This window comes from Salmo salar, chromosome ssa15 (genome assembly GCF_905237065.1).
Source record: "Salmo salar chromosome ssa15, Ssal_v3.1, whole genome shotgun sequence".
Classification (NCBI taxonomy): Eukaryota; Metazoa; Chordata; class Actinopteri; order Salmoniformes; family Salmonidae; genus Salmo; species Salmo salar.
The window spans coordinates 9,877,424-9,889,666 of NC_059456.1; the positions used below are offsets into that span (position 1 = coordinate 9,877,424).

The following is a 12,243-nucleotide window of genomic DNA, read 5'->3' on the forward strand; positions in this document are numbered from 1 at the left end:
AAAATATCAAGACAGCTGGAATGTTTGATAGGAATATTAAGGCCTTTTGAATTCCACGAGAGAATAGCTAGTGTTGCTATTGTTTTTCTAAAATGTAATTATTATCTTTAGTGTGTTGATAAGCCCATGAATGTAAAATAAACAGCAGGACCCACAGGGAAACCCACCCACTGGTCGCTCCCCACCCATAAGAGCCTCTATATAAACCCTTTCCCCAGCCCTCCCTCCTCCCTAGTCCCCAGCCCTCCCTCCTCCCTAGGCCCCAGGCCTCCCTCCTCCCTAGACCCAGGCCTCCCTCCTCCCTAGGCCCCAGGCCTCCCTCCTCCCTATGCCCCAGGCCTCCCTCCTCCCTAGGCCCCAGCCCTCCCTCCTCCCTAGGCCCCAGCCCTCCCTCCTCCCTAGGCCCCAGCCCTCCCTCCTCCCTAGGCCCCAGCCCCCCTCCTCCCTAGGCCCCAGCCCCCCCTCCTCCCTAGGCCCCAGCCCCCCCTAGTCCCCAGCCCCCTAGTCCCCAGCCCTCCCTCCTCCCTAGTCCCCAGCCCTCCACTATAAATACAGGGTTGTTGCATAACGGCGAGTGGCAGCCTTACGGCAGCATATTTTTGGTCTTAAGGTATAAAATAAAATTTAAATAAGTAACCAATTCAGAACTTTACAATTAAGTTAGTAGACTTGACGAGTAAAGGCATCCAAAACAGTTCGCAAGAATTTGTGCATATATTATGACATTTTGGGACGTTTTGGACTTTCAGCAGTTCGGTAGCCGACGGCTCCTCTCCTCTGTGATGGGTCAACTGTAGGGATTCTTCAATAAAATCTTAAGTCATTCAAGGAGAGACGACTCGTTTTCATGCACATTTTTTCATTGAGAAACCAAAAAATCTTAGCTGTAAAATTGCGCAACTAAAATCTCTGCAAAAATGTCAGAATATTTTTTTTAGTTTTTTTTACTATCTTAGATTCATTCTGACTTTTGAGGAAGTGTATACTGGCTACGGTGTCTCAAATAGGACAAACAGTACTATTGTCGCTTTTTTTTCTCATTTTTCAAGCTAAGGTTTTTTTTTTTTAAGGGAGTATGCTCACACTTGTTCGGTTTGCCTAGCCGCCAGCCGAACTGAAGCATGCTGACTCATTAAGGGAATAAATAATAATAATATGACATGCCTGAACAGTCAAACATAGGATAGCTGTAGGATCCATATATTGTCCATTTTGTTTATGAATTGGCGTGATGTCATCACTGTGTAAATGTTCTGGACCATAGGCAATATAATTATAACAAGTTCAATGCTCAGCAATAGTAGTAATATTGGTTCCTTGTACCCAAACGTGAGGGGTGTTCTCATTTGTCTTATGCTGAGGGCAGTATCATAGCCGTTGCCTCGGCTGTGTGATTGTGCATGGACAGCATACCTGAATAATAATATCGGTCGGCTCGTCCCCGTGTGTGTCGGGTTTGATGTGCTTCTCCAAGCCGTTTGGAGCCTCCTGAGTAGTGGGGAAAATGTGTGTTGTGTTCTGGAAGGTCTTGATGGGTTTTGCCGGGTGGATGAAGTCTCATCTCAGGTTTATCTTGCGTCGCTGGGATCTCCACCTGGTTGTAGGTCTCTCTCTGTTTTATCAGTTCAACACTCACGTCTGAGTCGATGCTGATCCTCTTCCTTGTGTTGGTCAGAGCCCCCGGGGTCCCTGCGTCGGTCAGAGCCCCGGGGTCCCTGCGTGGTCGGATCCCCCGGGGTCCCTGCGTCGGTCGGATCCCCCGGGGTCCCTGCGTCGGTCGGATCCCCCGGGGTGCCTGCGTCGGTCGGAACCCCCGGGGTCCCTGCGTCGGTCGGATCCCCCGGGGTGCCTGCGTCGGTCAGGGATCCCCCCCGGGGTGCCTGCGTCGGTCAGGGATCCCCCCCGGGGTGCCTGCGTCGGTCAGGGATCCCCCCCGGGGTGCCTGCGTCGGTCAGGGATTCCCCGGGGTCCGTTGAAAGGTGAACAATTTTCAGCTTGCCCTCCGACGCTGTGGATCCGTTCAATCACGCAGCGGGAGCCCTTTACGGAGCTGACCTGTGTTAATCAGCGGCATGGGGACCCAGCTTCTCTCGCCTGAACAGTTGATAGAATATATTGCTCATGAAGGAAGTTGGGTTGCCCGCTTCCACACCAGGTTCAAGTTCTGTGACCCGCACATTGAATTCATGGGAATGATTTTTCAAGTGATTCCGTTTTCTCTTTCATGTTTGCTTATCCATTCCAGGTACTTCTGTCGCATTAGTTGTCTCCTCTAGACTTTACACTTTAGTTGAATATGTATCCACTTTATATAAGCAAGTATTTTCAGATTTCATTATTAACAAATGTGGTGAAAAGTACAGAAAATGTGAATACAAGTCAGTCTGGATTCAGTCTGGTCAGGTGAACTGTTGTGTCCTCACCTTTTTGGTCTAATAATTTCCCACCCATTATCAGCAAAAGGTTCCCTTTCAATTGCTACCATGGTTATGCATTTAATATTTGTTCTGTAAGAAACATTTAAATTTAGCCCAATCCATATAGGCCAATTCCCACGAGTGTAAAGGTTAAGTGAAACTTCAACACACTGTGCATCATCTTTCAGCAACAACAAAAAAATGAAAGTGAATTTCCCCTGTTGTTGTCCTTCAAAATTACACTTCAAACATGAATCAAATGGAAGCCGTGTAACGTGACGCCTAACAACATTCTGATGACCAGTATTAATTTGACTGTTGTAGCATAGAAACTTCAACGAAGTAACTTGAGTATGTGCAAGAACGCCTCTAGCGTTTTTTGAGGGCCCTAAGCCATATTTGTTTGAGACTCCCGACAGACCACTAGGTTGAGGCGAAGTCCTGATTTAGACAATACGCAGGCTAGTGGTGCGCGGGTCAGCTGTTTTGTTCATCCTGACTAGATGTGATAAAGTGCAAACTCGAGGCCCACACTAGATCCTAACCCGCAAATATAGAAAATACACTATAGGCTACAAAGACTGCAGAAATTGTCTTTTTTTGACAGGAGGTGCACCATTTTTTTTTTCTTCTAAACCATACCAAACCATCTTTGGTATAGTGTTGTCATAATATTTGAATTGAGGAAGTGCGATCATAATCGTTAGGGTATTTTAGGGATCCGCAGTAGATGTCCTAAAAGCCCCCCAGCCTTCAATGTCAGCTAAACCGCTACCTTTCACTTGTTATGCGTTTTTTTTTTTGGCTGTGGATGAGAAAGGTAACCAAACGTTTAGCTAAGTTTGTATGCTGCTGCTTTGCCATCAATTAACAGTATGGGTTGCATTAAATAGGCGCAATATTTATATTTTAAGGATGTATTTGGCGATGTTCAATTCATTCGGGAAACAAAACGTATAAACAAAAGCATTCACTGTGAAAGTTCATACATGTAGGACCTTCATATAGAGGCTATGAGGAGCACTTTGTTCAATTTATCCAATCAGTTTATTGGTTTCTTGCTCAAAACCGTGAGCAACGCCTGTCAAACTCCAGACATTTCTCTCAAAACACAAGGATGTCGATTCGCACGAGACTAGTATTATCTGTAGGTTCATTCCGGTTAGTCAATGTTTCCATTTAACCCGTCTAACTAGTAGGCTACAGTTCCATTGACATGCCTTAGGCCTATTTGAAGTCCTGTCTTGTGACTGTCTAATTTGTGTAGCTCCTCAGTCATCCCACATAACATACCTGGAACTGTTATCGTCGTCTTTAACCACTTCACCTAATCTTTCCCAAACATTACTGTTCTGGCCCTCCCTTCTCTTTATTGTCAACTCTCCTTTTGCAGCTTTTCTCTTATTGAATTTAACTTTGACGTTGTGCTTTTTTTTTTTTGCCTGTGTGGATTGACAGTAACTTTTTCTGCCCGCGTTAACACCAGATCGCCTCACATATATAATGAAAGGGGGAAAAAAAACTCAACGTAGCCTAAAGATATAAACTGCACAAGAATGATCCATTCATGGATTTATTTTTAAGCCCTTTTCTCTTTATTCGCCATTCAGCTGCACAACGTTTAATTACCCTAAACCAGTCCGACTGGGCGGATATAACCGCGGGTTATGAGTCAACCCACGCATCACTAGTGCAGACCATATAAAGTATAAACGCAGATGGTAAAAGTTTGAGTAGCCTGTTTTTGATTCTGTTGTTTTAAGTTAAATAAAATAATCAATTTGATTATCTAAACAGTTTTGAGTTTAAATGTATAGGGTTTTTTTTTTTGTCGGCTATAGGCTTCCATTCGGTTATACTCATAGTAGTATATAACGATTATGTATGTCTGTCTGTATATATGTATATCATCGTTATATACTACTATGAGTATATAGTATATTCCACAGGAACAAACACAACCAATCACAGTGTGATGCGGCATATACAGGCAGACAGACAGACAGACTATACTACCGTTCAAAAGTTTGGGGTCACTTAGAAATGTCCTTGTTTTTGAAAGAAAGGTTATTATTTTATTATATATTTTTTTTTGTCCATTAAAATAACATTGATCAGAAATACAGTGTAGACATTGTTAACTTCTTAGGGCGAAACTGGAGGGCGCGCAATTCAAATAAATAATTTTAAATATTGTGGATTTTAAACATGTATGTACATATGTGTCTTATAACGGCTGAAAGCTTAGATTCTTGTTAATCTAACTGCACTGTCCGATCTACAGGAGCTATTACAGAGAAAACATGCCATGTGATTGTTTGAGGACGGCGACCCACATCAAAATATTTTTCCACCGGAACAAGTTTCACACATTCACAAATAACGATTAAATATTAATTTACTTTTTGAAAATCTTCCTCTGATTTGTCATCCAAAGGGTCCCAGCTATAACATGTGGTGTCGTTTTGTTAGATAAAATCCTTCTTCATATCCCAAAAAGTCAGTTTCGTTGGCGCCATCGAATTGAATAATCCACTCGTTCAACATGCAGAGAAAGGAATCCGAAAATCTACCTCAACTTTGTTTCAACAAGTCAGAATATATTTCTATTTACTCCTCAGATACCCTAAAATGTAATCGAACTATAATATTTCTTACGGAAAGAAGTATGTTCAGTAGGTAACCGATTTTAGCAGGTGTGTAATGTCTTCTTAGCGCGCGCAAACACGAATTTCCAAGACTGTGTCCTGCTAAAACTGATTGTTGTAATTAGTTTTTGAAGTTACAAGCCTGAAACCTTGAACATAGACTGCTGACACCCTGTGGAGGCTATAGGGATTGCATCCATGGAGCTAATTTTCAATATGACATTTCTCTAGAATTTCTAAAAGGATGGTCTCTCCAAAAAATAAAAATTCTGGTTGGTTTTTCTTTGGATTTTCTCCTACCATATCTATTGTGTTATATTCTCCTACATTATTTTAACATTTCTACAAACTTCAAAGTGTTTTCTTTCCAATGGTACCAATTATATGCATATCCTGACTATTGTAGCTGGCAGCTTTATTAAATAGTACCGGTAAAACACCAGTCTCAACGTCAACCGTGAAGAGGCGACTCCGGGATGCTGGCCTTCTAGGCAGAGTCCCTCTGTCCAGTGTGTGTTATTTTGCCCATCTTAATCTTTTTTTATTGGCCAGTCTGAGATATGGCTTTTTCTTTGCAACTCTGCCTAGAAGGCCAAGCATCCCGGAGTCGCCTCTTCACTGTTGACGTTGAGACTGGTGTTTTGAGGGTCCTCTTGCTCAGTTGTGCTCCGGGGCCTCCCACTCCTCTTTCTATTCTGGTTAGAGCCAGTTTGCGCTGTTCTGTGAAGGGAGTAGTACACAGCGTTGTGCGAGATCTTCAGTTTCTTGGCAATTTCGCACATGGAATAACCTTCATTTCTCAAAACAAGAATAGACTGACGAGTTTCAGAAGTAAGTTCTTTGTTCCTGGCCATTTTGAGCCTGTAATCGAACCTACAAATGCTGATGCTCCAGATACTCAACTAGTCTAAAGAAGGCCGGTTTTATTCCTTCTTTAATCATAACAACAGTTTTCAGCTGTGCCGACATAATTGCAAAAGGGTTTTCTAATGATCAATTAGCCTTTTAAAATGATAAACTTGGATTAACTAACACAACGTGCCATTGGAACACAGGAGTGATGGTTGCTGATAATGGGCCTCTGTACAGTTGAAGTCGGAAGTTTACATACACCTTAGCCAAATACGTTTAAACTCCGTTTTTCACAATTCGTGACATTTAATTCTAGTAAAAATTCCCTGTCTTAGGTCAGTTAGGATCACCACTTTATTTTAAGAATGTGAAATGTCAGAATAATAGTAGAGAATGATTTATTTCAGCTTTTATTAATTTCATCACATTCCCAGTGGGTCAGAAGTTTACATACACTCAATTAGTATTTGGTAGCATTGCCTTTAAACTGTTTAACTTCGGTCAAACGTTTCGGATAGCCTTCCACAAGCTTCCCACAATCAGTTGGGTGAATTTTGGCCCATTCCTCCTGACAGAGCTGGTGTAACTGAGTCAGGTTTGTAGGCCTCCTTGCTCGCACACACTTTTCCAGTTCTGCCCACAACTTTTCTATAGGATTGAGGTCAGGGCTTTGTGATGGCCACTCCAATACCTTGACTATGTTGTCCTAAGGCCATTTTGCCACAACTTTGAAGTATTTGTGCAGATGAACGTGGTACCTTCAGGTGTTTGGAAATTGCTCCCAAGGATAAAACAGACTTGTGGAGGTCTACAATTTGTTTTGAGGTCTTGGCTGATTTCTTTTGATTGTCCCATGATGTCAAGCAAAGAGACACTGAGTTTTAAGGTAGGCCTTGAAATACATCCACAGGTACACCTCCAATTGACTCAAATGATGTCAATTAGCCTATCAGAAGCTTCTAAAGCCATGACATAATTTTCTGGAATTTTCCAAGCTGTTTAAAGGCAGTCAACTTAGTGGATGTAAACTTTTGACCCACTGGAATTGTGGAATTGTGATACAGTGAGTTATAAGTGAAATAATCTGTCTGTAAACAGTTGTTGTAAAAATGTCTTGTGTCGTGCACAAAGTAGATGTCCTAACCGACTTGCCAAAACTATCGTTTGTTAACAAGAAATTTGTGAAGTGGTTGAAAAACCCAACCTAAATGTATGTTAACTTCTGACTTCAACTGTAGATATTCCATAAAAAAATCTGCAGTTTCCAGCTTCAAAAATCATTTACAACATTAACAATGTCTACACTGTATTTCTGATCAATTTGATGTAATTTTAATGGACAAAAATGTGCTTTTCTTTAAAAAAAACTTAAAAAACAAGGACATTTCTAAGTGACCCCAAACTGTTGAACGGTAGCATGTATGTTCCTCAGGAGTAGTAGTAGTAGTAGTATATAATGGTGATGTATTATAATAATATATAACAGTAATTTGTGGTTGTTCCTCTCAGGAGTTCTTCTTTGACCCCGAGGTGTTGACAGAGGGACAACTGGCTCCTAACGACCGCTGCTGCAGGATATGTGGCAAGATCGGACACTTCATGAAAGACTGCCCCATGCGCAGGAAGTAAGGAGTGTGTGTGTGTGTGTGTGTGTGTGTGTGTTGCGTAAGCATGTATGGGTGTATACCCATGTGTTTATGTTGTGACAGCCATGAACTCTATGGCTAAACCATCTCTGTGCGTCTCCTCCCAGCACTGCGATTCCCATTTAATTTCCATGTTAAATAGTCCGTATCAGCTGCATCAAAAATGGTGGCGCGCGAGAAAGGAAGTTTTCAAACCCTCCGCTCTGAAGGTTGTTAGTACCTTGAGCTGGCAGACAGTCAGGAATCCAGTGCAAGGAGAGTGTATCTAAGACTTGGCATACAGTTACCACTCCTTCGTGCAGACGGTGGAAACCTTGCATTGAGAAGGGAAGAAGTCATTAAGTTGATCTTGAGAAACGTCAACCCTCTACTAGCCAGTCAACTCAGAGAAAGAGTCACCACTGGCGATGGACTGGTTAGAATGGGACAGCAGCCAGACGATCAACCACAGCCAGTCACCCAGCCAGACCATCAGCCACAGTCTCGACCCCTCACGTGTTCTGTTGAGATGTAGCAAAGAGGGACTTTCTCCAGTCGCATGTCCAAATCAGTATCAAGTAAACCACAACAGGCCAACACGGCTAACTCCCATCACAAGAACCACCATCCTGCCCTGGGACCATCCTGCCCTGGGACCATCCTGCCCTGGGACCATCCTACCCTGGGACCATCCTGCCCTGGGACCATCCTGCCCTGGGACCATCCTGCCCTGGGACCATCCTGCCCTGGGGCCATCCTGCCCTGGGACCATCCTGCCCTGGGGCCATCCTGCCCTGGGACCATCCTATCCTGGGACCATCCTATCCTGGGACCATCCTGCCCTGGGACCATCCTGCTCGGACCATCCTACCCCATCATGCCACAACAGGCCAACACACATCATAAGAACCACCATCCTGCTCTGGCTGCTCTGTCCAGAGCTGAAATCCCAACAGTCTCACTGCCAAGCCCCACCCGTCAACATCCCCTTCAAAACCACACCAGCTGGTGTTACTGTTGTCTATTGGCCCTGGGACAGGAAGTTCCATCCTGGACACCGGGGTAATCCGCTGCTCAATGAGAAGCTGTGGAACGAGGTGAAAGGTCCACAATACAACACGAAGCCTGCTTTTTGAAGTCATTTCGGTTTAGATTATTTGCATTGAATGCTGTAACACAGAATAAAACCATGAATAAAAGTCCCATGATGGTTGTGACTGACCATTACTGCTGATCACTCATTAACCAGCAGTTATTCACATTACTTTAATATTTCAGTTGTGTATATTACATTTACTTTATGACTTTCATTCCATCTCATCTCTATCAAGCTGCTGTATATGCTGTCTGACAAAATCACTATTTTAGCATTTCTTCAAAGTAAAAAGCATACTTTTATGACTGCTGAATACCAACTATCAATCACTTACATAATGTATTTTCAGGTAGAGATACCTGGTTAAGGTACAGCTGTTCTCTATGTCCCAGCTTCCTCTTCTGTAGCAGGCATAAAGGAAACACAGACTGGACAAGTAGACACGCAATGGATTATGGTCATTGTAGTTAATGACCATGTTTTATGCGCTAAACTATGTAGAATATTGGCCTGTTGGAAACTACAACTCCCTACTACATCACACAGTTCTGTCTGGATCTGATTTATCTCTAGAGAAACTACAACTCCCTACAACATCACACAGTTCAGTCTGGATCTGATTTCTCTCTAGAGAAACTACAACTCCCTACTACATCACACAGTTCAGGCTGGATCTGATTTCTCTCTAGAGAAACTACAACTCCCTACTACATCGCACAGTTCAGTCTGGATCTGATTTATCTCTAGAGAAACTACAACTCCCTACTACATCGCACAGTTCAGTCTGGATCTGATTTCTCTCTAGAGAAACTACATCACACAGTTCAGGCTGGATCTGATTTATCTGTAGAGAAACTGTGCAATGTGCACATCGAGCTCACCGAAGGGAAGAAGAAAAAAAAATATGAATGAAATGGAATTCAAATAATTGAGCCGACATCAGTCAATCAGTTGTTAAAATAAGCGATATTTTGGTTAATCGCTCAGCACTAATGAACATGGAAGCTGGGATGCAGCGGGCTGCTAAAGCACAAGATATTCCTTAAACAGGAAATGCCTATCAAGCAGAAGTCATATCATTTGTCCCCAGAAAAGCACATCATCCAAAAGGGACTAATTTAATGATATGTTGATATAATCCATGTGGATCCTGAAAAGACCAAGGCTGTACAAGACTTCCCTGTGCCAACCACCCTCAAAGCCCTTCAATTGTTCCTTGGGATGGCAGGATGGGTTTGTGTCAAACTTCTCCCTGGTGGCAGAACCACTCAACGCGTTGAAGCGGAAAAGAGCGAAGTTCTGATGACCAGCATAGTGCCAGAGATCCTGCTGATGAAGCTCTACTGAACTGGCCAAATCTCAGCCTAGATAAACTCGGCAAAAAAAGAAACGTCCTCTAACTGTCCAACTGCATTTATTTTCCAGCAAACTTAACATGTGTAAATATTTGTATGAAAATAAGATAAAGCAACTGCGACAAACTCAACAAGTTCCACAGACATGTGACTAACAGAAATTGAATAATGTGTCCCTGAACAAAGGGGGGGTCAAAAAAGTAACAGTCAGTATCTGGTGTGGCCACCAGCTGCATTAAGTACTGCATTAATCTCCTCCTCATGGACTGCACCAGATTTGCCAGTTCTTGCTGTGAGATTTTACCCCACTCTTCCACCAAGGCACCTGCAAGTTCCCGGACATTTCTGGGGGGGAATGGCCCAGGCCCTCACCCTCGGATCCAACAGGTCCCAGACGTGCTCAATGGGGTTGAGTTCCGGGCTCTTCGATGGCCATGGCATGACATTGACATTCCTGTCTTACAGGAAATCACGCACAGAACGAGCAGTATGGCTGGTGGCATTGTCATGCTGGAGGGTCATGTCAGGATGAGCCTGCAGGAAGGGTACCACATGAGGGAGGAGGATGTCTTCCCTGTAACGCACAGCATTGAGATTGCCTGCAATGACGCCAAGCTCAGTCCGATGATGCTGTGACACACCTCCCCAGACCATGACGGACCCTCCACCTCCAAATCGATCCCGCTCCAGAGTACAGGCCTCGGTGTAAAGCTCATTCCTTCGATGATAAACGCGAATCTGACCATCACCCCTGGTGAGACAAAACCGCAACTCGTCAGTGAAAAGCACTTTTTGCCAGTCCTTTCTGGTCCAGCGATGGTGGGTTTGTGCCCATAGGTGACGTTGTTGCCAGTGATGTCTGGTGAGGACCTGCCTTACAACAGCCCTCAGTCCAGCCTCTCTCAGCCTATTGCGGACAGTCTGAGCACTGATGGAGGGATTGTGCGTTCCTGGTGTAACTCAGGCAGTTGTTGTTGCCATCCTGTACCTGTCCCGCAGGTGTGATGTTCGTATGTACCGATCCTGTGCAGGTGTTACACGTGGTCTGCCACTGCGAGGACGATCAGCTGTCTGTCCTGTCTCCCTGTAGCGCTGTCTTAGGCGTCTCGCAGTACGGACATTGCAATTTATTGCCCTGGCCACATATGCATGCCTCATTGCAGCATGCCTAAGGCACGTTCACGCAGATGAGCAGGGACCCTGGGCATCTTTCTTTTTTGTGTTTTTCAGAGTCAGTAGAAAGGCCTCTTTAGTGTCCTAAGTTTTCATAACTGTGACCTTAATTGCCTACCGTCTGTAAGCTGTTAGTGTCTTAATGACCGTTCCACAGGTGCATGTTCTTTAATTGTTTGTTTCATTGAACGAGCATGGTAAACAGTGTTTAAACCCTTTACAATGAAGATCTGTGAAGTTATTTGGATTTTTACGAATTATCTTTAAAAGACAGGGTCCAGAAAAAGGGACGTTTCTTTTTTTTGCTGAGTTTGTAAAGTCACGTCTGAAACTGTCAGGTTTGTCAAATGTACAAACCAGAAGGCCGGAAGACTGCTGGCAAGTTGCAGCAAACCGTGATTACACAACACTGGAAAATGTTAGGAGTGGATTTAATGGGTTCATTTCCTAGAAGCTCGAATCGGAATGTGTACATGCTTGTTTTTGTCGATTACTCTTCCAAGTGGGTGGAGCTCTTTGCGCTTTGACAGGCCACAGCAAGGACAGTTTCTAACATCCTCACGAAAGAGATCCTGACTCGCTGGATAATGCCTGATCTTGTCCATGTCTCAAGCCTTATGGTGTGTTTCCCCTCGGCTGAGGAATTGGAGGAGATGAGCGCTGCAAGGTCCTGGATATCTTTGGAGAGACAAGTGAGGAGAATTTTTCTCGGTTTCCCAGACCAAGATCTGCCTTTTATGGCAATGGTTGGCTTTTTCCAGGGGAGGGGTGTGCGACGGCCTCAGATTTGTCCTGACTGCCTCGGTGCGTCTCCACTCTTCACTGTGCTTCACCTTTAATTCCCAATTAAATAGCCAGAATCAACTGCATAAAAATGGTGACGGTGGTGCGCGAGAGGAAGTTTTCAAACCCTCAGCTCTGAAGCTTCTTGTTTTACCCTTTTTTTGTTTGGTTCTTAAAAGTGCCCTGTAGCCATACCTCAAGAAAGCGATAATGGCGCCAACATTCCTAAACAGATTACAATAATAAATAAATAAACAGATTACAATAATAAATAAACAGATTACAATAATAAAT

At 43.7% G+C, this 12,243-nt stretch overlaps 1 protein-coding gene across 2 annotated transcripts in view; it reads left to right on the top strand.

Annotated features, from left to right (window-relative positions):
* Window positions 1-12,243, top strand: part of tut7 (terminal uridylyl transferase 7) — a 48,021-nt gene that overhangs the window by 31,698 nt on the left and 4,080 nt on the right. For both annotated transcript variants that reach the window (XM_045695450.1, XM_045695449.1), the window contains exon 26: window positions 7,427-7,542. In XM_045695450.1, coding sequence (XP_045551406.1) covers window positions 7,427-7,542 — 116 coding nt within the window. The remainder of the gene's footprint in view (window positions 1-7,426; window positions 7,543-12,243) is intronic.